The following is a 25093-nucleotide window of genomic DNA, read 5'->3' on the forward strand; positions in this document are numbered from 1 at the left end:
AATTTTAGCGTACACTCTTTTTTGTCTTTGTCAGTTGTTATTAAGCAGACGACGCATTGACGCGCACGCATCACAGCTGATTTTTGACAGTTCATTGCATCGACTGCTCGACTGCTTCAGTTTTTTTAAACGACGAAATATCAAATATGAGCTCGCTGCCTAAACTGAAAGAATTTGAATGTGATGTTTCTCCTCACGACAAAAGTGTTTGCACCTTAAAGCTGACGGTATTATATTTTTAAAGCAAATTTAACCGATTAATATATCCGTTTAATAATTCATATGCATTGATAAACATCAAGGTAGAGGGATCGTCAACTGACGAAGACGGGAAAAAACGCATCTCTATAGATATGCATGCAAGTGAATTATCAACCACTGTGCATCTTTTGCAACAAGCCAGAGACCAAATTGCAACACTTGTGCGAACAAAAAAATCATAAATGAAATAGAGTAAATGGCAACCTAACAAATCAGATCTCTATGCAGTGGATCACATTTAACCAACAAAGATGGATTTCAATGCTTCTTTCTTGTCTTTCTTGACTGATGAAATCCATTTTCCAATAAATTGTTTTTCAATCTCTCTGGCCTTTACAACTGATGGTGGGTCATTAGGATCAGCTGCTCTTAGATCAAGGTGGTGAGCTCCTTCTGGGATTATTATTGCCACAATTGAGTCAGAGAGGGATTTTGTAACTCCTCCAGTAGACCTATTATAGAAACACAATTAAAAATAAGTGATAATAAATTCCATTCTTTTGATATTTTGTTTAAATAGATAACAAAAATTCTTACCATGGATCTAGCAATCCATTGCTGAAAACAATATTTGAGGATGAAGAGATGTTCCTGCCTCCATAAATCAATGGTGCCATAAGTGGCCTAGGATTGACTTTCCATTTCTTTAGACATCTTTCAGAATATTTTTCTATGTTCCAGGGCTGAGCTTCAAACATGTCGTTGATTCCGTCGCCACACATTGGCATTACCATTTCAGTACAAGCCTTAAAACAAAAACTATTTAAAAACAAAACTCAGCGCCTAAATTTCACGGGTAATTCTTTTTACCTGGAAATCCCATCCCATATCTCCCAATGACTGGTCAGCTTGTTGACTGACATCTAAACATTTGGTTTGTCCAGTAAAATTTGCATAAACGGACAAACCTTTAAAAAGCTCGTCTAGAAGGGAGTGGTCGTCGAGACTAGAGTTTGTTAAATGCTCACAAACTGCCTGTAAATGAAAATAAATGACATATCTCTTATTTTTCAGAATAGAAATGGGTATATGGCGGTATACTTTGACAGGGTATGCAGGTAAAGGAGCCAAAAAATTGGCAGCATATGGATAGTTCACCATAGCAAGATTTGTCCACACATTTGTAAGCCAGTCCTTCAAATTAACTACATCATCAGTCCCATTTAAGGGAACACATAAATTCCAATGAGTTCGGAGCCACTCCTTCCCGTCATCTAGTAGGTTGATACATGAAATAATATTTTGTGCGTTTAAAAATATTGTTATAAGACTAACCTTGCGATAAAATTGAAGATAAAGATTTCCAAGATTTACGAATCGTTTCTGAACACTCTGTTGATGCCGATGCAAAATCAGCAGTGACTACGCGATTAAATGCGTCACACGGGGTGAGTCCCGTAAACTGCAAAATTGGAGCTGAAGCAGCGATTGATCTATTGATAAAAATAAATTCCTAACGTAATGAAACTTTTCCTATCAAAACTTGAAAACATAAAGTACGCGTATACCCAGTTATAATATGAGGATATTTAATACGCATCCATGCAGATAACATTCCTCCATAAGATCCTCCAAATGCAATAACAGGACTATCAACAGCTCCTGAGTTTGTGGATTTGATGTAAGCAACCAACTCAGCAAAATCTGCTAGTGCTTGTTCAGAGGTTAAATATCCTAAATATTTTGCATCCTGTTCACATAAAAAAGATAAGGCAAATATGGCATAATGTATGATATAAGAATGTCTTACAGAATAGCTTTTGTTGCCATATGGAAGGGATTGGCCATAGTATCTGTGCTCAGCAAAAACTAACATGGCCCCAAATTCTTCTGCAATATCCCACATAAATCCCTAGTAATAAAAATTCCTCTTGGTCAGCATCACAGAGTCTCATAATAGGATGTATGTCACAGTCATCAGCATAATTTTTTAAAGATTTGCATTTCTAAATAAACTTTATTGGGAACTTACAGTATTTTGAGCAAACCATTCTATATCTCCTTCATTTCCTGTGTAGAAAAATATTGGACCTCCACCTCTTTTCCAATAAGTAGAATTGACTAAGTAGCGTTGTGGATAAGTATCTTGATTGGCGAAACTGAAATGATCAACCTAATACCGAATCATAAAGAGTGTGAATTAATTACAGACCAGATGACACGTTAATTTGTCACGATTGTAATATAGAATTTTAAAAAATGTTACTTGTTGCTTGAAAAAAAATGTTTTCCATTCGTAACATTGCGAGTAATGGAATAGAAGACATAAAAACGATAACAGCAATATGCGATGCATACTGCAGCCCTCGAACGAAATTTTTCGAATGCGGAGAAAGATCACCTTCGATCGAAGATCACCAACAACAAAGTCAAGGCCTGTAAGTTGGTATTCTTCCCAAGGCAGCAGATTAGAGCCAACACGCAGCACTGTTGTCGAGAGGAAACGGAGGCGGAGGGCAAAAAAATAAAAAATAAATAATATAAGTTGGTCGTATCTAGTATCCTAGTTTTGTCTAGCAGTGCTGCTGTTGTCTCCAGGAGTCCTAAAATGCGAAACAACCGCGCGGAGCGGATCCAACTTTCGGTGGTTTCCTAATCCGCTAGTCCCGCGCTACAGGCGCTGGGCTACACGCATTTTTTCACTTGTTAGTAAAACTTTTTTCAAGGTAAAAAAAAAGCGAGTTGGATAGAGCATTAGAGAATTATTTGAATAATTTCTAAAGCGTTTCTTTAAATTTCAAATTCTAAAATTTTTTTTTCTAAAATACAAGTTCGCGGGCTGGGGGTGTAACGGTCTGAAGCAACATTGCTGATTTTTTTAAATTTTGGTTCGAATTTTTCAGTTCCATTTCCACGTTTCGGTTTTACGTTTTAGGACACTTACGCCCCTGTCACTATGTTCGTCTGCTAGGATGAAATCATGTAATTGCCATGGAGTTAACCGTGGATTGTTGTGATGTTTTCTCTAATAATTCCAATAAAGACCCTTATAATATTGTTGAAAATTTGAAAAAGATCTGTACTAACTTTAGATGTAGAAATCCCACCTTACTTGATAAAGCAGGTTTGGGTGTATCGACGTTTTGTGCGGCCAATCATCCGGTTGAATCTTGTGGTAGTAATGGACTACCTTTAACACCAAACTCTGTCCAAATCCTTGGAAAATTTCAGTCCCTTTCCCAGCTTGAGCACCCTAACCTGTGCGCTTATGTTGAAATATGCCGCATTCAACATGGTAAATATAGCAATGTACAGTTATAAATTGTGTGGAAATTAATGTTTGGTTTGGTTTCCAAATTTATCATCTATACAGAGAGAGTTATTGTTGTGGCTGAGCATTACTCAACTTCTTTGCAAACACTGATCTTGAAAAAGAAAATATTTGGATTAGATTTACAAATCCATATCACCAGATCGATAATAGAAGCTCTTCGATATCTTCATAGTAAAAATGTTGTTCACCAGAACTTTCATTCCAAAAATATTCTCATATCTTCAGAAGGGAGAGTCAAACTCAGTGCCTATGGGATATATTATATGACTCAATCTAGTACCCTTGTCTCCTTTCCAATAGGGTATTCATTTTATTTCTTTGTTATTGTGTACCAATATTTAAAAATGATTTAACTTTGCTTTAGTTATCCAAAGTATTTAGCGCCTGAAGTTTTACTTCTTGGCTATGATCCATCAAAATCATGGTTTGATAAATCTACAGTCTGTGATGAAACTTTAACTCTGTACAGCTCCAAGCCAAAGTCAGATATTTGGTCATTGGGAATGATTCTCCTTGAAATGGGTAATCCAAATATTGATAACATTTAAGCAGACAATTTTACTAACAATTAATTTATGAATCTTATCAGCACTTGGGATGGAATTTTTGAGTGAATCAAGATCTAAACTATGGAACACACTAAGAAAAGTTATGAGCTGGATCCATGCAAGAGGAAGTGCTGTTGAAAGAATTGTTGCAGAAGCAGAGGCTACTGAGCAGTGGAAGGTGATTCTATTCTTATAGTCTAATCTAGTTTTTTTCCCTGTTTCATCAAAGATGTTTTGTGGATGGTCGTTGCACAGAGTGTCCAACCAGAATTGAAGGAAGTAATTGAAAGTTGTCTTCAAGTTCTTCCCGAAAATCGACCCACAGCTGATCAATTACTAAAATACCCTCTATTCGGCTCACGATTCAACGTACCCGCTGCAGTTTTCAAGTTTCCTGCACAACCACTTCAACCAGATTTGCTTCGAATTCATCAGTTGATGAGTAAGCTACCATTGTCCGAAGTGTACCACTTTTGGCACCTTGTTGGCGGTGATGTAGAAGCTGAATTAAGAAAAGCAGGAATATTGAGAAACAAACCAGCGATATTTTCTCTTCCTTGGTAAGATAGTGATTCCCAGTTGGATTGACAAGTTTTTTATAATATCAGTTTTTTCAGTCTTGTACTTGAAGAAGGAGAATCGTTCGGACAAACCAAGGATCGAACTACTCTGTTTGATGATTCCGTGGTTGAAATATCGTTAGAGGCTCTTTTGCGACGTTTGCAGCATCTCCCGTCTTCAGTTTTTGATCCTTTAATGGATGACGTGTATGATTAAAATAAGATTGAATTAATAATTATTTTTTAAAACAAGATTGACAAACCCATTCTTTAATTTTTAGGGGTTACGTACTATTCAGCATTAACGATCACCAGACGCTGAGGGAAGCGGCTCAGTTACCGCTAGTAATAAAAGAAAAGGACATCGATTATCAACTTTACCGCATTGTCATGTTTGACAAACAGCTTCGAGTATGCAAGCATGTTCTGGTGTATTAAACGTATACTGAAAAGCTCGTTTAATAGGGGTATCCTTTGACGAGACAAGCTATCGTCAAAGAGGCCCGTGAGGACGTTCCACCTTTCTGCCGAGCACGGGTCTGGGCAGCATTACTGAAAGTTGATCCGTCTTATTCAGCCATGTATGCGGCCATCGATAAAGAAACAAGTCACTCCTCTGACAGACAGGTTTGCTAAATGTTATTAAATATTTTACTTGCATTTTATTTGAATCATCGTTTTTCAGATTGAAGTTGATATTCCTCGCTGTCACCAATACATGGATTTGCTTGCATCTCCCGAGGGTCACGCCAAATTTAAGCGCATTTTGAAAGCTTGGGTCAATCAACATCCGCAATATGTTTACTGGCAAGGCCTCGATTCGCTTACCGCTCCCTTCTTGCTTCTTCATTTTAATGATGAAGGTATATTCCCACTGCTACTTTTTTATTACTAGTTTTTTCTCGTTTCAATCAAATTGCAATCAATTCATTTTAACCCTTTTTTTTTTAAACCTTGTCTCATTTCAGCGTTAGCGTATGCCTGCCTCGCTGCGTTCATACCAAAATACTTAAATAATTTCTTCTGGAAAGACAATTCATCAGTTATTCAAGAATATCTCGCCAAATTCTCACATCTAATTGCCTTTCACGATCCAGTTTTGCGTAACCATTTGGACTGCATTGGATTCGTGCCTGACCTATATGCGATCCCTTGGTTTTTGACTATGTTTTCTCGTGAGTATCATCAACAATTGAATCTTCTATCAAGTATGTTAATTCTTCTTTTGATCCCCCCACCTCAGACGTGTTTCCGCTTCACAAAATTTTTCATTTGTGGGACAAGTTGTTGCTAGGGAATTCCTCGTTCCCTCTTTGCATAGGCCTGGCTGTGTTACAGCAACTCCGAGAGTCTTTATTAGAATCAGGATTCAACGAATGTATTCTCCTTTTCTCGGACATGCCTGAAATTGACATTGAACGATGTTTGAAAGATTCTATAGAAATATTCTGTAGCACGCCTCAAAGCGTTACTTTCCGACAACACGAACCACCCTCAGTCAGTCCAAAAGGCAACAGATCTTTCTGGGATTTCAGTCTAATTGGATCTAACTGTATGGATGATGATGAAGAGATTGACACGAGCTCTCTCGTGAGTTTCGCCTTCATTAATTCAATTTAATATGAACACTAATTAAATATTATTACGCTGATTCTATAGGCAATGGATTCTATTCCAGTAGCCACTTTAAAATCGGAACGCTGTCCTCGTATCAGCGCTGAAGATTTCATTGAACTATTGGATTTGAATCACAAAAGATTTGCTCGTCCAAAAATGGTAGTTGTCGATGTCCGGAATGCCAACAAGTAAATTTTAATGGTTTACGAGCTTAAATATAATTTGACGTAAAATCTTAAATTTGCAGATTCCAGAATGGTGCCGTGCCCGGTAGTATAAATCTCCCGTATCAAACCTGTTGGACAACAGACGGAACTCTCATACCGTGCGAACAATTGGAGCAATTGGACAGAGCTCGTGGCAAGATCGTCTGTGTGATAGGAAGTAGCTGTAACGATCTTGGCCTTAAATTTTCAGAAATTCTTCTCGACTTACAATGGCCTCGAGTTTGCACCTTACATAAAGGATTTGATGTATTACTTAAAACTCAAATACTCGTAGTTCCGGCTGCTGTCGGAATGTGCTGAGCATTCAACCATTACGTATTAAGGAACATGGCTCCAGTTGAATCCAATGCCACCTCGCCGTGAGTTAAACCAGTCCACCAATAAAAGAGTTATGCAATATCAGATTACTAATTTTGTTTAACAAGCTCATCCTTTCAGTTGTTAGTGTTCTCCTTTTGTTTTAACATGGTTTTAACATCCTCCAAGGCAGTACGATCACGAAGAACATCTTCTAGATCTAAATACCATTTTAAAAGATTAAAATGTTAATCTTTAAGGGCTTCTTTATGTACTCACCAGTCACAAGTTGATTTCTCGTTCTCTTCAAGCGCTCGACCTGACGTGCGTACTCTAACAACTGTAAATCTTTGCGGTTTATTTGTGAGCGTAATTCGCGCAGCAGAGTGTCTTTGTCCCGAAAAAGTCCAACAGTCTCAGGAGCCCGTCCTTGAACTTGCGATATCATTTTTTCCTTGGACTCCAACTACAAATAACTCTTTTACATTATACGTATCTTGATTAGGTAGGCTTTTCAAGAATTCAAACTCACCTCAGATTCTAGTTGATAAATTTTGTTTGTTAAACGATTTTGTTGTTTCTGGAGAATGCTATTCTCTGTTTCAAGTTGGGTTACTCGTTTCGAAACTCGAGAAGTGTGATGGGACTGTATTTTTAATAATGTCGGCCAGCGGTTGGATTCGTCATCTAATGGATTATGTCAGATTACGTTGTAGAGTGTATAGGCTTAAGGAATGTCCTCATCGTAATTTACCTATGCCGTAAACGGCTAGAAAAGCTTCTTCGTATTCGTTAAGAATTTTCGTCTGGTTCTCAATGCGTAGTTGGTACTGCTGTGCGCGCCTCTCGTGCTCTGCAATATCCTGTTTGAAATTTTCTAAACTGGCTTGAGATGTTTGTTTAGTTTCGCTCAGTTCTTTTTCCAATTTTGATTTAGAGGACGCTATGAAACTTAAACGTTGAACAAGCTCATTCTTTTTAGTCTCCATCTCTTCAAGTTGGAAGCGCTTTTTCTCTTCATTCACTTCTAACCCTCGCACTTTAGATTTCAGCTTCTCGCACCTTCAAAGACATACGAAAAATGTCAAAAGTTTCTTAAACAAGAAGCAATAAAATAAATTTATTTACAGATTCCTCCAATAATTCGCCTCTTTTTCAGCTGTGACTCGGCGTTGCTCATTTTCTAGCATCTTAGAATTTAAAGTTTCTGCTCCTGAAGATCGCAACATCTGAATTTGTTTTTGTAATGATTTCCTGAGTTTTGCTACTTCATCTTGTAACCGATTCTCGTATTGGTGCCTATTAAATAGGAAAATTGTTTTGTCTCGTAATTATTCTTCTCATCCAAGTCCTTTTTATTTATTCTTACCGTAGTTTAGTAAATTTTTTCTTCCACTTCTCCGCAGTTTTACGTAATGATGCATTTTCTCGACCAAGCGTCTCGCACTTGAAGATAAGTGAGTTTTCACTGGCCTTCAAGCGGTTAAATTCCTCGAAAGTGAACTCGCCACTTTCTATATATTTTAGGGTCCGCTGATGTTTAATAGTTAGTTCTGTTAATCGCTTTTCCAATCCGGTTATGGTTTCCTTAGTCTTACCCGCAGTCTCTTCGAGTATTTGATTTTCAGACAGCAGTCTGTGAATAAAATCTGAATTTTATTTGTCTGAATTTTTCATTGCAGTTGTTGATGATTGCGAGAAGCTTATAGCAAATCATATAAGCGGCCCTCCTTGCTAACTTTTTAATCTTTTTTTATGATTATCGAACTGATAACTAGTAGAATAATCCAAGGGCAACATGGTCAACAAGACACACGGCTTTCATATGGAACGGCCTTTTGAGGCATTTCTCTTGAAATGAAAATGTGAGTTTCAAGCAGACTTGGCATATACTCGAGGGGGTGACGTTAATTATTCTAAGGATTCAGCTGTAACAAGATTATCTCTTTTATTTATATGGTTTCACCTTTCCCGGAAACAAATGTAACTCGATTGGAAAATAAAGCAAACACAATCTAAAAGAAATATTATAGAATTCTGCAACCATACATTAGAGTTGCATCATCAATTTTATATGGTATTAAAACACCGGGTTATGATCACTCAGAGGCCTTATTGGTATTTCCTTTTAAAGTTGAGCTTTAAATGTAATTCCGTTCAAAAGGATAGATCATGAAAATGCATAACATTTCAGGAGTTTCCTATTGAACATCCTATTGTAAAGGAAACATGATACATGCCTTAAATTTTTGGTCTGTAAATCCACGATATTTTGTGATAGGGAATTATTCTCCTTTTTAAGGTTCTCATTTTCCCTACTATATAGGTGAGCGTGCTGTTTTAATAGCTCAATTTCCTGTTTTTTGTCGGCCAAAATTTTTTCTGTTTCCACATTTTTTTTCGACACCGATAGCTTTGTTAGCTGAAGTTCACTGCGCAAACGTTTCACAATATCCTGATGGTGTTTTTCCTGTTGAGACCGTTTCTCACTTTCCACGATTGACGATATTTCACTAATTTCATGATCTTGACTTGGTGCACTCACTGAAACAGTCAAATCAGTTGGAACGGAATCATCTCCGATTGATAATGATTCCTTAAGTTTATTTTCCTCATTAAATGGAGTAGAAACAGAGACGCTATCAACCATCTTTCTCGTTTGTTTATTTCGCTTGAAATTTCAAATGGACGCGACTGGTAGCTATGGTAACAACTTTTGAAGCTCCAATAGAAACGAGCCTCGTGTCACGAAGCTCCGCCCCTCTTCTATACACGTATTCGGCGTTTTTGCTTCAGGCATTCGGCATTCGGCAGTTAGTCTTGTGGATTAGACTGTGCCGGTGAATATTTAAAACGTTTCCGACACAGTGGTAAGAAAGGCTCTTTATTTTATTCTCAAACGTGGCACTACATGTAAGGAGATAATGCTCTTTGAATGTGTTAACTCATTTAATTAAAAACATTTTAATATTTTGTTTTATCGATTATACAGTTCTAATCCATTCGCCCTTTTGTCTTTCTTACAGGGTGTTGTCGCGAACCTTCCAGAAATGAGACTAATTCTCTTAATAGCCTTATGGCTATGTTTAAGTATTGCGGTACGATGTGACGATGACGACAGAGAAGAGGCAACAGTTACTGAAGAGCTTCCTGAAGGTGTTGCAGAAGAAACAGAGGAAGTAGTTTATGTAAGCCCTACACCTAATGGCCACATTTATTTCGCTGAGCACTTTGATGTCCCTGAAGAATTCGAAGCCAAATGGATTCGTTCTCAAGCTAAGAAAGAAGGGATTGATGAAGAAATTGCCAAATATGATGGTAAGCAATTGTGATACTTAACTATGTGCTTGAACTTTCTAATAGACATTAAATTGTATTTTGTATGTAGGAAAATGGGCTGTTGAATCATTGATGAAAGATGGTTTGAAGGGTGATTTGGGTTTGGTGTTGAAATCAAAAGCGAAACATGCTGCCATTTCTGCTCCGTTAGACAGACCATTTGTTTTCACAAACAAACCATTGATTGTGCAGTATGATGTTACATTCCAGAATGGACAAGAATGTGGTGGAGCTTACATTAAGCTGTTAACTCAGGAAACAGGAATGAGGTTGTCTCAGTTTACAGACAAGACACCATACACAATTATGTTTGGCCCCGACAAATGTGGAAATGATCACAAGGTTGGTGCAAACTAATGAAAATCTTTTTAACATTTGAGTTAATATTTTTCTTTTTCTAGTTACACTTCATTTTCCAACACAAAAATCCCAAAGATGGTTCTTTCTCTGAAAAGCACGCTAAGAAGCCTAATACTAGACTCGACGAATATTTCAAGGATGGAAAGCCTCATTTGTACACACTTATGATTCATCCCGACAACACCTTCGATGTGTCCGTTGATTACAAAATTGTCAACAAAGGAACTCTCTTAGAAGATTTCTCTCCACCTGTGAACCCTCCTTCCGAAATTGATGATCCTGAAGATCGTAAGCCTGATGATTGGGACGAACGTGAGAAAATTGCTGATCCTGATGCGAAGAAGCCAGACGACTGGGATGAAGATGAACCCGAACAAGTTGCTGATGCAGATGCCGTTAAGCCAGATGGTTGGTTGGATGATGAACCTGAAATGATTCCTGATCCTAGCGCTGAGAAACCTGAAGACTGGGATGAAGATATGGATGGCACGTGGGAGGCTCCCCTCATTAACAACCCGTCTTGTGAATCTGCTCCCGGCTGTGGGCTATGGAAGGCTCCGATGAAGGCTAACCCCAAGTTCAAAGGCAAGTGGCGAGCAGCCATGATTGATAACCCAAATTATCGCGGTAAATGGAGACCACGCCGGATCCCTAACCCCGACTTTTTCGAAGACAAGCATCCCTTCAACATGGCTTCAATTGTAAGCTTTGTCTAATTGACCACTTTATCGTTAGTACATAACACATTTTTTGTCGGTCTTTAGGGTGCGGTGGGTCTTGAGATTTGGTCCATGTCGGATAACATCCTGTTCGACAACTTCATCATCACCGACGACAAAATCGTCTCTGAACAATGGGCAGCTGAAACATTTGATCTGAAGAGGAATCTCGTCGATAGAGATCAGGTAAGCTGTTATTCCTCTTTTGATACTTTAATTCAATCAAATTTATTGACGTTGTGAGGCGAGAGTTTGGTATTCAATTCACCACACATTGTAAGCAAAAGTAATATTTTTGCCTGTTCATCACCGTTAGTCGGACGGATGGAATTTTCATAAGCCTTGGCATTGGCTTCAGAAATGGGGTCGCTGGACTAATAGTAGCGAATGGTTTTGGCCATTTTATGGGATCGTCGCTTTCTGTCCACTTTTCATCTTTCTGATCTACTTGGTTCGATGGGTGAACAGTCCAGATGAAGAACAGGTTAGATTCACATGGGGTGGAAATGCCTTTAAAGCAGACTCGTGTAGGAAACGGTTGTCGTTCGTCAAAAGATTATTTTAAGCGTTCATCGGAGGAAAATGTCTACCTCTCGACTCGCAAACAATCCCTCGTTTTGTCATATCTTCCTGGCTTTAGGCGTTCGCTGAGAGCGTTCGACGGTGGATGAACAAGAAAGAGAATGCATTCATGGTGTATGGCATGTATCTCTCCTTGCCAGTTACACTCTACGTCTGGTTTCTGTGGCGCAGAGTTGTTGAGGTAGTCTTTAAAAAAAGACAATTTTAGCCTACCCCGTCGGTTAAAACGCTCTTACTGCTCCTACTCTCGCTCCACTCGTATTATTATGTGCTTTGGCGTAGTTTTTTCGCTAGTATTGTATATTCAGTATTTTGATTTATATTTGCTGTAGGAAAGCGTAGTTCAACGTTTGATGAATTACACCAATAAAAACCCATGGCTCTGGGCTGTGTACGTAATTGTTGTCGGCCTGCCTTTAGTGCTGATCTTCACATTCTGCTGCAATTCCCAGGTATATATCAAAGCTTCTCTATTTGTATTGCTCCCTCGAAATGAGCGATTCTGAATAATTGCATGTAAAGGAGATACCGCCAAGTTAATCCTAAATATGCAATTTATTCAAGCTCGTCTCGTTGCAACTTTCTTTTCAATGACTTATCTATTTAACGCAAAGGAAAAACAAGATGCCGCTCGTGCCGCTCTACAGAAAAAAACAGATGAAGCCGGTGAAGATGACGAAGGAGGTGATGACCAACAAAATGAGGATGAGAGTGAAGGTGTGCCTCCGTTAGAAGGGGAAGAAGATGAAGTCAAAGACGATGATAATGCCAAAGATGACGAAGCCGAAGAAGAAGGTTCAGAAGATGCTGCAGTTCCTGAAGTAAGATAAAAACACATGCCATAACGATAATTACAGCTAAATTAAATATTTGCTTTTTCTCTTTCAGGAACCTGCAGTTGAGAAGGGAACTCGTCGACGAGCCCGAAAAGATTGATCGATTGCTGTTCAAAATTTATGTGCAGTTTATAAGAAAAATGAATGAACGAACATTAATGATTTGATATGCAAACAGAACAAGGAAAGAAAGAGGTTGTCATTGTAACACGTTTAGTGTGCTATTCAGTAGAACGGAACGCAGTTTCGGGTATGTCCATTTAATAATACTATTTCATGTCTCAAGAGCGAAATACCACCCCTAAAAATTCTCTAAAATTCCGTGTTGGATGTTACATCATTTGCAAGGCTAAAATATCTGAGCATTAATCGTCATCAGTAAGGTTACATTTCTTTGAAAATGGTTTTGTGGTGTTTTGTTTTTTTCTATTTGGTCTGATGCGCGTGCCTTTGGATATCGCAAAAATTCTTGAATTTAAATTTGGATCCCTAGTCACGTGATCGGCCAGCCTATTGGCCAGTCTAATTTCAAATCGTCAGTATTGAAAGACATGAAAAACTCATCTTTACTTCCATTTTCTTCACTTTACCAATTTGAGAGGAATAAGGCAATCGGGGGTTAATATAACGGTGATTTTTTTCTTCATAAGGCATTGCTCGTTGCCGAGTGTGCTAGTCGTTATTTTATTATTTTTCAAGTGTATTTTATTTAAATAAATCAGCCGTGAACCATTGAAAAAGATTTCGTTCATAACATCAATGTTATCACCCTCTTTGGTGAGGAAATCTCCCGAACCCACATCCGGTGATCAGTAATAATGAAAGTTTAAATAGCACTTAGTGTATCTACTTCGCCGAATGGGAGCTGAAATGCCCATTTCCGCCCCCTTCATTAGTAGCTGTCATTTTTGTAATAACTTTACATTCATCGTGTTAGTCAGTTAGTGCCTGTCTTAGCAATCGTGCTTATTTTCCCAAAAGAGAAGAATAAGTGGACCTAATTTTTTTATTTGTACTATTTTCTAATAACTATAAACAGATGAACAAAAGTGATTGAATTAAATTTACAGACATTTATTCCAAATGTATATAGTTAAACTCTACTTTTCTTGGCGTTTTGTATAATATTTTTAATGAAAAATTCTCCAGCTTTATATGAACTTCGCACCAAAGGACCGCTAGCAGTGTATAGAAAGCCGAGTTCCTTTCCAACGCTTTCCCATAGCGCGAATTTCTCCGGTGTCACGTACTCAGTCACCTTTAAGTGACGCTTTGTCGGTTGCATGTACTGCCCTAGAGTTACGCAATCTACATTCGCAGCACGTAAATCTTCAATGGGAAATATATTGATTATGATAGAAAAGAACGCTGAATATAACTGAGATATAATACCTTCTAAAGTTTTCCGAACTTGGTCATCGGTTTCTCCTAAACCTAGCATTATCGAACTTTTAGTCACCACATCGGGTCGCACTTTTTTTGCATAACGCAAAACATCCATAGACTGTCTGCGAGAAAAATGTTAAAATGAGTATAAATATTGTAACACTATAAGCACAATAACATGTACTCACTGATATTTAGCTCTTGGATCTCTAACCAACCAAGTTAATTCTTCCACCGTCTCAATGTTGTGTGCGAAAACATCCAATCCAGATCGCACTATACGTTCAACACAATCACGGTCACCACGGAAATCGGGTGTCAGACATTCGACCAACAGCTCTGGCTTTCTAGGTTTGTAGGATCGTTTGTAGGATGGTATAAGCATTCTATATGTTTAATATTTATATTATTTACCTCTGTTTTAATTCACTAACAGTTTGGGACAAATGGTTAGATCCTTGATCAGGCAAGTCTATTGAGAGAATTGAACATATTAGCTAGTCATCATTATTATAAATTCAATTCATAATACCATCCCTATCTACAGATGTCAATACAACATAATCAAGTCCCCAAGCTGCAATGGCTATTGCTGTATTAACTGGTTCATTTGGATCGAGAGGAGGTGGTGCTTTGGAAGTTTTTACTGAGCAAAATCTGCAACCACGTGTACATGTATCACCCATGAGCTGCATTTGAAAGGTTATAGGTTTTTAAATGAAATGTTCTGAAAACTTTTTTTTACCATGATTGTGGCAGTAGCTGTTGCATCTGGTCCCCCTCCCCAACATTCCCCAATATTTGGGCACCTTGCTTCTTCACACACTGTGTGTAAATTAAGTCCCCTCAAATTCTCTTTCAATTTGGTGAAGTTTTTGCCAACTGGAATTTCTGTCTTCAGCCAAGGTGGTAGTCTCAGACGTTTGTCACCTTTTTCCCTCACAAGTTTTCCAGCATAATCTTTCCAGTTTTCATCACTAGAAACCTTTCCCTGTACAAAATCTGAGAAATCGGGTCCATTTTCCAAGCGTTCTTTAATTTTTGAAGTACTGGATTTGACATTATTTGTGCCTACTGCTGTTGAGCTGTAATGCAAAGCGACAAGGTACCTAGTTCCTAGAGACTGAAAAATTTAGCTTGTTGAAATTACAAGGTAAATTTGTAACATAGGTTTACATATTATTTCATAGTTTATTCCTCACATTAAATAGTGTCCTTCCACAAAAAAATTTGTAATGTCCGTGTCCGATTGCCATTTTTATAAGGAACCTTTTTATAATTGCAAGCGTCGACTGCTTGTTTAGGATCTTTGTTTTCCTAAATTCCACAAGTCCCTAAACACATTTTAGACTTTAGAATATACGTAATCATGTGGTGGGGCATGGGTGGGGAAGCGCATGCGCATGTTTCGCCGTAAGCCATGCGTACTAAGCCGTAATGATTTTACACGAAGAATAAATTGAGGAGGATATGCAGTTCTGCACCCAATTTCCACCTGTTGCCCTGTTGTATTACATAATGATTATAATGTTATGGTGTTATGATATCTCTAACATTCTATTAATAAGAAATTAATAAGTTAACAAGGACTGTTTTAATTTGCTATTTTAAAAAATGTGCAGGTATATTTTTGTTAATAAGTCACGGTTGCTATGAGCGTTTGTTCTCCTTGCGTTTTCTTCGTGTCACAAGATATCTGCGTTAGAATGACGAAGCTGTCGAGTCATTACTGTTTGCTATAATTTATGTTACCACATCAACGCGCATGTTTCAAATTGACGTGTTCACTTGCCTTTGAAACTTTTCTGTATATAACAGCAGACTTTTAAAGCTTCTGATTACTTATTTCTCATCACACTTGCTTGGTTGAGATTCATAAATTGTCTTAAATATTATCATCAATTCATCATGTCTGCTGCAAGAAAAGTTGCTGTGGTAAGTGAAAATCTTTATTTACTTTTGTTACTTATGTTCAATTGTAACTAATCACACTGATTTTTACCTGAAACTAGGTCACAGGTTCAAATAAAGGCATTGGGTTTGCAATTGTAAAAGAGCTTTGTGCTAAATTTGATGGTGATGTTTTTGTGACATCAAGAGATGAAGGAAGAGGAAAAGCTGCAGTAGAAGAATTAAAGAAACTTGGCTTTCAGCCAAACTTCCACCAACTTGATATTGATGATGAATCAAGTGTGCTAAGATTCAAAGACTATCTAAAATCTGAATATGGAGGCTTAGATGTTTTGGTTAACAATGCAGCAATTGCATTCAAGAATGATGCAACAGAACCATTCTCTGAACAAGCTACTCTAACTATGAGAACAAATTTCTTCAACACCCTTAGATTTTGCAACATAATCTTTCCTCTTCTTAAGCCACATGCCAGAGTAGTTAATGTTTCAAGTTCTGTAGGGCATTTGCGTAAAATTCCAGGAGACGATGATGTATCAGTTGCACTACGAAAAAAACTTAGCTCGTCTGATTTGACTGTTGAAGAACTTGTGAAAATGATTGAAGACTTTGTGAAGTATGTAGTATACTATCAAGTTAAATAGTTCTCTCCTTTTCATAACACATTTGTCTTTAGGGCTGCTCAAACAGGAAATCACCAGAAATTAGGTTGGCCGAATAGCGCTTACTCTACATCGAAAATCGGAATAAGTGCTCTAACGCGCATTCAACAAAAAGCTTTTGATCACGATTCTCGTGAAGATATTGTCGTGAATTCAGTTCATCCGGGCTACGTTGATACTGATATGACAAGCCATAAAGGGCCTCTGACAATTGAGCAAGGTAAAGCCGCAATAATGAGAAAATTTTCCGCCACCCGAAGTTTTTAATCGTGTTCTTTGATTTATTTCCTATAGGTGCTGTTGCACCAAGTTGGTTGGCTCTGCTACCATCGAACATAAAAGAACCGAAAGGAGGTTATGTTTGGTATGAAAAACAGATTGTTGATTGGGTGAATGGACCTGTTCCAACGGCGATTTAATTGTAATCTACCAAATAAAAGACAGCCATATAGTTCATTGATCTATAAAGCACCACATTAATATTTTGTTTGAACACAAATTTTTCCCCATTTTTCTATATCTTCATGATTCTATATAAGAACAAAAAGCCGTGTTTAATTAGATGTTACAATAAACTTAATTAAACAGAACACGAAAATATCAGTTTATATGTTTTACAATGCAGTCTTCTCTTCCAATTTCCAGACTCCAGAGATAAACATGTTTTGCCTATGTTTCTCATATTTTCTGTGAATGATGAAGATAAATAATTACAGGACAAAATTATTTTCTAAGAGACCAGGAAACATTGAATTTTTTTGGATTTATTATGAAAAATGAAAGAGTTCAATCCTTTTTGAGTTTTCCCGCGGTTATCTTATAGACCTTATTAAGATCGAAAGGTATGGGTCAAGCCGACCCCTTTGCGTCGCGTTGCAGTGTGAAGGGGTGCCGTGAACAGAAGATTTTTATTTGGCTCGCCCATTGGTGTTCCCGGATAGACTTTACGGGTAAATCGTGCCCGAGGGAAGAATAGGGAGGAAAGGAAAGTCTGGTCCCCTCTTTTTTTCATCCTTTCCTTTCCACCCTTTCCTTCCCTCGGGCACGATTTACCCGTAAAGTCTATCCGGGAACACCAATGGGCGAGCCAAATAAAAATCTTCTGTTCACGGCACCCCTTCACACTGCAACGCGACGCAAAGGGGTCGGCTTGACCCATACCTTTCGATCTTAATAAGGTCTATAAGCAGACTGCAGACGAAAAGAGGAGGAAAAAGTGTTTGTCGTCTGCGCTTGCTGGTTGACTTCATCTCCATAGACAATTAGACAGTTTGTATTCAATTTACTTCTGTCAAATACACTTGAAAATTATGGCTGGTAATTACTATTTTGTTATTGTTGGTCATCATGACAATCCCTTATTTGAAATGGAATTTAATCCGGCAAACAAAGAAGCCAAGGTGTGTTCTTATTCATACAAAGCTGTTCAATGTTCTGTAGGTTTTAATCTGTTTTCATTTCTAGAAAGAAGATCACCGACATCTCAGCCAGTTTATTGCCCATGCCGCGTTAGATTTAGTCGATGAACATATGTGGAATACCAACGCACTTTATTTAAAAATTGTTGACAAATTCAATGAATGGTTTGTTTCAGCGTTTGTTTCTGCTAGCCGAATAAGATTTTTAATGCTTCATGATATCAAGAATGAAGATGGAATCAAAAACTACTTCATGGAGATGTATGAAACTTATATAAAGGTATACAATTCAATAAAAAACAAATTTTTTCTTACTGATAATTCCCAATATTTTAAAATCTGTATTTCAGCATTCAATGAATCCATTTTATGAAATCAATACTCCAATAAGATCACCAGCATTTGAAAAGAAAGCATTGTTTTATGGGAGAAAGTTCTTGACTGGTTAATTATTTGCTTCTTTAATTTCTTGTAAAATGCTAACCATTTCAGCAGTGAATCGGTGAAGAGGAAATCCAACCACATTATAATAATCTCCATTGATTGCCTCAATCAGACTTCCACCTAGACCTTGTATTCCATACGACCCTGCTTTACCCCTATGTGGAGATGAATTAAATTAATATTTTTATCAACAATATTGTACTAAGTTATCGTTCATTACAGTGGCTCTCCAGTTGCCACATAGCTACGTATGATTAGGTCATTGAGTGCAGCCATTTTAACTTGGGTAACCTCTGATGTTAATCTCTCTTTGTATCCACCTTCCATTTTGTAATGAATGCTAAGTCCTGTTACAACACTATGAACATTTCCACTTAATCTAAGGAAATGTTCAACAAATGGAAACATCACTTTAAATTTTTTTTTTTTACATAAAATTTAGTTTAAATTTGAAAACCAACATAAGGCTTACATACCATGTCACTCTCTTTAAGTTTAGTTCATGTAATGTATAACACAATTATGCAATAATCTTTAGGAACAGTGTTATGCAAGCCTTGAATTAGTTGTCAATATAGGTTTATACTATACATTTTCAGCATTTCCACAGCATTTTCAGTGTCTGTTGGTTTCCCCAAAATTTTATCCTCAAGAAAAACAACAGTGTCAGCTCCTATTACAAAATCTGGTGGATTACTTTGGGTTTTCATATCTTCTATTGTTGCTAGAGCTTTTTGGGATGCTGTCCACTGTGTAAATTCTTTTGGATCATTGGTGTTTGGTCTATTTTTGTCCTCATCAAAAGGAGACTGTACAACGTCAAAAGGAAAACCCTGAGGCAATGTAAATTAAATGATTTAGTAATGAGATATGTTTTTTTTTAACTTCTTAAATCTAACTTACAAGTCCACCCAATATTTCTTTCCTACGCTCTGATGCACTAGCTAATACCACCCTTCTGTTTGATAACAAGGTCTTGTAAGCACACAACATTTTAGTAAATTCCACAGCAAACTGTTCACAATATTATATAGGTAATATAATATTTTGATTATTTCTTATCTAAATTTAATTCTATAAGCTCGGAACTGAGTGAAGCACTGATTCAAAACAGACACAAGCAAGCAGTCGAAATTTGTGCGGAGTTGCCTGTCTTCGGATAAATTAGATTATAATGCAAATTGCTTTTTTGTTTTTCAAAAAACCTTTTATTTGTTTACTTTTTTATAGTAATTTATAGTTTAGATTGTAGTTTTATCAGTTTTTTTTTACGAGAAAAAGGAATGTAGTAGCTTGAAATCAGAATTAAAATTTTCGATGACCTTGATTCAAAAAAATATACAATCGAAAATAAAAAATTCCGAGTTATAAATTTTCATCTTGGACATTTTGAGTCTGGTTTGGGTGGAATCTTCCATATTCTTTAGTAATTAAGTACGTTAAATTAATCGTGTGGTGTTACGAGTTAATCGTTTTTGTCGCAGATGTGCATCGCTACAAAAGCCCACAGGACAGGAGCACAGCTGCTTATGACAACTGCTGTACTGTACTACCTGTTGTCTTGTCTGCAGCTGCAGAATTCAATAATAGTGATACTCAATTGATCGTGACTGATGACGTATTTGAGCAATCGGAAATAAAGTCGCATTGGCCGCAGACTATCGCATACGCCTTCAAACGACGCCCGCAGCTATTATTGTGGCGAAGCCAGTTCCTAGTTCTTGGATTTTTCATTCTTTCCTACTCAACCTTCCGATGTGGTCATGCTTTCAAGGTTGCGGAGCACGTGCAAACTGCAAACTGAACTGTAGGCCGCTGTAGGCAGTCTGTCTGACAGTTTTCGAGGAGTGTTCATCGTTAGCTTTGTTTCTGCTTTGTGTGCTTCGCCTACAATTCGTCACGTTGCTATTCTAATCAAGGTAAGTCTTTTTAAACTTTTAACTTGTGCGTAAACTAAATTAAATTTGTTCGTGCTAAAAATACTCGATTCCCAAGTTATTAACAAGGCGTTTTAAAAAGCACAAATAGGCGAAGGAAGTACGACTGGTTTGAAATGTTTGCATCATGCACCTATTATTTTTTTATTTCTCTTTATTCCGGTCAAAACTTGTTCAATGAAATTTAATGCCTTTAATTAATGTCGCCGTGTTGAAGAAAGCTATTTTTGTGTTAGTATTACGTTCAGTGTTGTTAATTTTGTGGGGGGGGGATTTATACATCTTTTATTACTATTTAAATAACTAGGAGTTTCCTCATTTGAAAAGTTCTGGGAAATCAGGGATAATTCATTACCGTTTTTTAAATAACAGGAGAACTTTAGTAATGCTTGCATTATTCACTCAGTTTTCTTGGCTTATCAAATTTCATGAACCAAAAATAATTTTTTTTTATGATTAGTAAAATCTGATATCAGAGATTTAAAAACAATGGAACTGTTTAGATCTCGTATGGCCGCAGGAAGAGACAGTTTTGTGGGCTAACGCGAATAAATTTAGGCACGTTTTCAGTTTGGCCAAAAATAAGTAAAACAAACAATGAAGCAAATTTACCAATAATTAAAATTTCTGAGACATCACGCTCTTGTATTTTACGTTCGATGTTCTTTTACTAAATTTTTCGTAACCTCCCTTAAAGAATGTCTGCAGAACAGTCTGATGGTAGTGATATAGCCAGTACACCGCCGCTTGTTAGCCGAAAGGATAAGAAAAGCGCTCGCTGGTCTCTGGCAGCTGAACGAGCGCTTAGCATAAAAGACAATTCAATCGAAGAAGTAGACGAGACTACCAATGAAGTGACTCCAGAAGACGCGATTGCGCGTAGAACAGATCGGTCGACAACAATTTTACGACGACGGTCATCACAAAAACTTCTCGAAGACATCAATCAAAGTATTTCGTATAATATTTACACATTTTGAAAGGTTTAAAATGTTTGATTTTCTAGAGAAATTTGAGGAATGGGATCCGGAGCTAAGTATTCAACTTCTGAAGATCCCCAGTTTACCCAATTACTCTGGATTCAGGAAGTTGATTGAAAATGCGAAATCATCTTGGATGGAAGATTTCTTGGAACGCGATGGACTGGCTGTCTTGTTTGACAGACTGGAGAAATTGTCAACTGGCTTCAGTATAACCAATGCCTTATTTCAGTCGGAGGTCACTTATGCAATTCGTGCCGTCGTCAATTCAAAAATTGGTTTGGAGTATCTTCTTGCACATCGTCAATTTACTCGTCAGTTATTTAATGGTATGTTTTAAATTCACATGTGCAGGTTTTGGGGCTATAGTTAATGCTTCTTTTATTTATTTATATTATTTAAGCCATGGCAACAAAGAATACCTTGGTAAAAAAACTTGTTTTGGAACTCTTCAGTGCTGTTTGTGTCTACTCAACTATTGGCCATGAAGCTACTTTAGATGCTATCGACTATTTCAAGGTATTTAATAGATTCACGATCGTGTTAAAAATCATAATTGCTTATTTGTGTTTCCATTAGATGTCAAGAACAGACGTTCATCGCTGTTCTATTCTGATATCAGAAATAAACGCCGCCGACACGATTGAATATAAAGCAGCCATTTTAGGATTCGCCAATTCTTTGATATTGGGAACAGATAAAATTTGGACCCGACACGCTATTCGCTCGGAAATGATCGGATTAGGACTATTGGAAGTGATTGAAAATATGAAAATGACAGACAATCCCGAGCTAGCCATTCAAATCCAAGTGTTTGAACTTCACCGCATGAAAGATGAAGACAGTTTAGATGCAACTGAAGACAAATCTTTGTTTGACCTCTTCTCACTTTATTTTATTAAAGTATGGTTATAATATTGAATGAAAAATTACCATGAAATATACTTAATCAAATTTTTTTATTTAGATCAAGGATAAACCGCAAGCCTTATCTTTGCATGCAGTTCTCTCTAATCTTCTTCAACTGAATGTCACTGACCCACTCAAGTATCTATCACATATTAAGTTAGTTTTAAACAGCCAATAACGTATTTAATTTTTGTTCTTTTAAAGTTATCGTTTATGGAATTTACTTGAAAAGGCGACCAAAGATGCCGTTCAAGGAAATTTGTCCGAGTGGAGTAAATTCCAAATTTTCACCAAACTAGGCGTTCAAGCAGAAACGGTTTCCGTATGTACCCAAACGATACCAAACGACATATTGTCTGATAATGTCTTTATGATCGAAGACGAGATTGAAAATTCGAATATTGACGGAAGTTTGAGATCTGAAGTTATTCCTTGTGCAATTCCTGCTCATCCTGTACCTTTTATTCCACCCCCTCCTCCTCTTCCGCCTCCTCCGATGCTTATGCCCTTAAGTTCACCACCCCCGCCACCCCCGCCGCTGCCTCCTTGTCTCGTTGGCAGTTTTTCTAGTCAACCTCCGCCACCCCCACCACTCCCACCGTTACAAGCTATCTCTTGCATCAGTTTCGCTTCTGTCCCTCCTCCACCACCACCACCACCCTTACCATTTTCTGCAGCAATAACAGCCCCTCATCCTGCGATTGGATGTGGCATACCTCCTCCACCACCCCCTCCTCCCCCTGGGGGCGCAGGTACAGATTCATTTGAAGTAAAATTCATGTTTGTTTTTTTAATTTATATTTTGCTTTTATGAGCAGGGATGATAATTGGAGGAAATTTGCCACCGCCTCCTCCACCTCTGTTCGATCTATTTTCTTCTGTTGTTGCGTCCACTACAGACTGTGCTACGAAGCCCCTGAAAATTAATGCAAAAATGAAAACTCTTAATTGGACAAAAGTCACTCGAGTTGAAGGTTATTTGCTAAAACTAAAATTTATTTCACACTTTAAACCTTTTTTTAAAATTTAACATCTACTTATTAGATGCTTCTATTTGGAAAGAAATCAATGCAACCATTCGGGAAAAACCTCCAGTCAGTTTGCGTCTTCAACAAATTGAAGAACTTTTCTGCATGAAACCAACCAATACTACTTCTATTACAAAAAAGGGAGGAGAAAGTTCCAATAAACAAATGACTCCTGCTCTATTAGACAGCAAACGCAGCCTAGCAGTCAATATATTTCTTAAGCAATTCAAATTCCCCATTGCCGAAATTGTAGATCGTATAAATCGATGCGATGGAAATTTCTTTACTATTGAACATCTTCATTGCCTGCAAAAAATTCTTCCAAATACAGACGAGGTACACCAACATTTTTAAGTTAAAGATTTAAAAGATGCACTATTTTATCATTATTAATTTTTTAAAACTCCGGCGCATTGGTAGATTTCTACGTTAGAGAATTACAAAGGAGATAAGACAAAATTGGGTCCTGCTGAACAGTTTCTTCTGTGCCTCCTGGCCCTTCCTGGATATTCTATGAGAATCAAAGCAACTTCAATGGTACATTTTTTAAATCTCAAATTTAAAAAAATAATAACAGTAATTAATGTGTCAAATGTGCAACAGAAAATCGACTTTTATCCGTCAATGTCAGAGTTGGAACCTCCGCTAAAACTTATTCTGAGCACTTGTCAAGAAATTCTTGTCAACAAATCTCTTCAAGATTTCATGGCCGTTGTTCTTCAGCTGGGAAACGTTCTTAACACCGTACGTCTAACGTTTAATGCATAACCTCGCATTGTCAATAAAAAAATGTCATAATTCTGTAGAACAGTTACGCTGGTAATGCGGTCGGATTCAAACTAAGCGCTCTTCAGAAGCTGACAGATTTACGTGCCAACAAGCCTCGCATGACTCTCCTTCATTACATCGTTGATATTGCTTTGAGTGAAAACCCATCTCTTCTAGATTTCACCGTCCAACTGGCTTCTTTAAAAGAAGCGAGCAGGCTGAGTCTCGAGACACTGGCAACAGAAGTTCGAGAATGGAAATCACAGATTGATGACCTTCAGAAGGAATTGTTAGTCGCAGATCCCGATCTTATCGATTTTATGAAAGGTCTGTTAATATTTTTACTAGAACGTGTCATTTCTTTACCTAATTTTTACACTTTTTTCTCAGGATTTCTAGTTGAAGCAAAGGAGAAAGTGTTGGCAATGCAGAATGTTTTGTTACAGATTGAAAATTCTACTTGTTCCGTTGCCATTCATTTCAGTGAAGATCCGGCTAAAATGAAACTGTCCGATTGTTTCAACTTGTTCGCTGAACTTATTAATAAGATTGAAGTGGCTCGCAAGGAGAACGAAATGCGCCAAAAGCAAGAAGAACGCGCGGCACGTCTCGCTGCTGAAAAAGCTATTCAAGCGGCTTCTCCGCAAAGTTCTACGAATGGATCGCCAGGTCGGAAGAATTTGTCTGGCAAAAAATCTTTTCCTGTCGACGACGAAGTTTGCATTGTCGATCGTCTTTTGAGTGAAATCCGTCGCGGAGAATTCCAACTTAAAAAGTCCACCCGTGGATAGTGCAATATCTCGCAAGCTAAGTTAAATTTCCATTTGGTAAAAATTTCATTTATCTGTTTATGTTTTCACATTTGAACCGTAGTTTGCAACTAATTTCATTTTTGCACTTGTTTTGCATTCTGTGCCTGAGCTACTAATATTGCAAACGCATCTGTGCGTTATTAATTAAAGTTGTTTTTTCCATGGAACAATTAATAATTTAATTCAACAACTCCAACGTTATTGCAATATTGCAATAT

At 37.4% G+C, this 25093-nt stretch overlaps 9 protein-coding genes and 2 long non-coding RNA genes across 13 annotated transcripts in view; 7 read left to right on the top strand and 4 right to left on the bottom strand.

Moving 5' to 3' along the window:
* Positions 1-1428, top strand: part of LOC124338674 — a 35395-nt gene extending 33967 nt beyond the window's left edge. Inside the window, exon 3 of the long non-coding RNA XR_006917925.1 lies at positions 1276-1428. This is a non-coding gene — a long non-coding RNA (uncharacterized LOC124338674). The remainder of the gene's footprint in view (positions 1-1275) is intronic.
* Positions 98-586, top strand: LOC124338673. Its single transcript, XR_006917924.1, has 2 exons — positions 98-227; positions 303-586. It is a non-coding gene; the product is annotated as an uncharacterized LOC124338673 (long non-coding RNA).
* LOC124338667 (lysosomal Pro-X carboxypeptidase-like) lies at positions 249-2709 on the bottom strand. The gene is made up of 9 exons (XM_046792822.1): positions 2468-2709; positions 2234-2374; positions 2012-2113; positions 1770-1951; positions 1537-1694; positions 1303-1475; positions 1072-1236; positions 799-1007; positions 249-713 (listed from the first exon to the last, which is right to left on the bottom strand). Exons 1-9 carry the CDS (start codon positions 2555-2557, stop codon positions 500-502), a joined length of 1434 nt encoding a protein of 477 aa, XP_046648778.1. The 5' UTR covers positions 2558-2709; the 3' UTR covers positions 249-499.
* Positions 2710-3128: 419 nt separating this feature from the next.
* LOC124338662 (TBC domain-containing protein kinase-like protein) lies at positions 3129-6886 on the top strand. Its single transcript, XM_046792816.1, has 13 exons — positions 3129-3496; positions 3575-3836; positions 3900-4057; positions 4125-4261; positions 4339-4643; positions 4701-4850; positions 4925-5054; positions 5109-5270; positions 5329-5506; positions 5612-5818; positions 5887-6233; positions 6303-6448; positions 6508-6886. Exons 1-13 carry the CDS (start codon positions 3193-3195, stop codon positions 6785-6787), a joined length of 2766 nt encoding a protein of 921 aa, XP_046648772.1. The 5' UTR covers positions 3129-3192; the 3' UTR covers positions 6788-6886.
* A 26-nt stretch (positions 6887-6912) lies between these two features.
* LOC124338664 (golgin subfamily A member 4-like) lies at positions 6913-9440 on the bottom strand. The gene is made up of 7 exons (XM_046792820.1): positions 9025-9440; positions 8154-8420; positions 7913-8083; positions 7539-7846; positions 7317-7471; positions 7064-7250; positions 6913-7004 (listed from the first exon to the last, which is right to left on the bottom strand). The coding sequence occupies exons 1-7, from the start codon at positions 9432-9434 to the stop codon at positions 6922-6924; spliced, it is 1581 nt and encodes a 526-aa protein (XP_046648776.1). The 5' UTR covers positions 9435-9440; the 3' UTR covers positions 6913-6921.
* A 109-nt stretch (positions 9441-9549) lies between these two features.
* LOC124338663 (calnexin-like) lies at positions 9550-12938 on the top strand. Of its 3 annotated transcripts, none has more exons than XM_046792817.1 (8): positions 9550-9654; positions 9811-10102; positions 10173-10465; positions 10525-11184; positions 11248-11388; positions 11843-11965; positions 12399-12605; positions 12673-12938. In XM_046792817.1, exons 2-8 carry the CDS (start codon positions 9835-9837, stop codon positions 12718-12720), a joined length of 1740 nt encoding a protein of 579 aa, XP_046648773.1. In that variant the 5' UTR covers positions 9550-9654; positions 9811-9834; the 3' UTR covers positions 12721-12938. The 3 variants fall into 3 exon arrangements, with proteins under 3 accessions (XP_046648773.1, XP_046648775.1, XP_046648774.1); XM_046792819.1 differs by lacking the exon at positions 11843-11965 and adding an exon at positions 12117-12236; XM_046792818.1 differs by having other exon boundaries at positions 9613-9697.
* A 740-nt stretch (positions 12939-13678) lies between these two features.
* On the bottom strand, positions 13679-15383 carry LOC124338669 (lipoyl synthase, mitochondrial-like). The gene is made up of 7 exons (XM_046792826.1): positions 15209-15383; positions 14752-15129; positions 14539-14695; positions 14421-14478; positions 14195-14353; positions 14013-14128; positions 13679-13949 (listed from the first exon to the last, which is right to left on the bottom strand). Exons 1-7 carry the CDS (start codon positions 15260-15262, stop codon positions 13714-13716), a joined length of 1158 nt encoding a protein of 385 aa, XP_046648782.1. The 5' UTR covers positions 15263-15383; the 3' UTR covers positions 13679-13713.
* A 320-nt stretch (positions 15384-15703) lies between these two features.
* LOC124338670 (carbonyl reductase [NADPH] 1-like) lies at positions 15704-17169 on the top strand. The gene is made up of 4 exons (XM_046792827.1): positions 15704-15941; positions 16019-16533; positions 16594-16799; positions 16874-17169. The coding sequence occupies exons 1-4, from the start codon at positions 15915-15917 to the stop codon at positions 16996-16998; spliced, it is 873 nt and encodes a 290-aa protein (XP_046648783.1). The 5' UTR covers positions 15704-15914; the 3' UTR covers positions 16999-17169.
* Positions 17170-17779: 610 nt separating this feature from the next.
* Positions 17780-18635, top strand: LOC124338672 (trafficking protein particle complex subunit 2-like). Its single transcript, XM_046792829.1, has 3 exons — positions 17780-17979; positions 18044-18277; positions 18348-18635. The coding sequence occupies exons 1-3, from the start codon at positions 17890-17892 to the stop codon at positions 18444-18446; spliced, it is 423 nt and encodes a 140-aa protein (XP_046648785.1). The 5' UTR covers positions 17780-17889; the 3' UTR covers positions 18447-18635.
* On the bottom strand, positions 18313-19549 carry LOC124338671 (dTTP/UTP pyrophosphatase-like). Its single transcript, XM_046792828.1, has 4 exons — positions 19345-19549; positions 19033-19274; positions 18662-18820; positions 18313-18596 (listed from the first exon to the last, which is right to left on the bottom strand). Exons 1-4 carry the CDS (start codon positions 19432-19434, stop codon positions 18443-18445), a joined length of 645 nt encoding a protein of 214 aa, XP_046648784.1. The 5' UTR covers positions 19435-19549; the 3' UTR covers positions 18313-18442.
* Positions 19550-19726: 177 nt separating this feature from the next.
* Positions 19727-25024, top strand: LOC124338661 (inverted formin-2-like). The gene is made up of 13 exons (XM_046792815.1): positions 19727-20360; positions 21076-21329; positions 21385-21687; positions 21762-21877; positions 21938-22261; positions 22326-22405; positions 22472-23019; positions 23086-23241; positions 23312-23631; positions 23716-23832; positions 23899-24039; positions 24102-24390; positions 24454-25024. Exons 2-13 carry the CDS (start codon positions 21077-21079, stop codon positions 24852-24854), a joined length of 3048 nt encoding a protein of 1015 aa, XP_046648771.1. The 5' UTR covers positions 19727-20360; position 21076; the 3' UTR covers positions 24855-25024.
* Positions 25025-25093: the final 69 nt, after the last annotated feature.

The sequence above is a fragment of the Daphnia pulicaria genome, chromosome 4, assembly GCF_021234035.1.
Source record: "Daphnia pulicaria isolate SC F1-1A chromosome 4, SC_F0-13Bv2, whole genome shotgun sequence".
NCBI classification, from domain to species: domain Eukaryota; kingdom Metazoa; phylum Arthropoda; class Branchiopoda; order Diplostraca; family Daphniidae; genus Daphnia; species Daphnia pulicaria.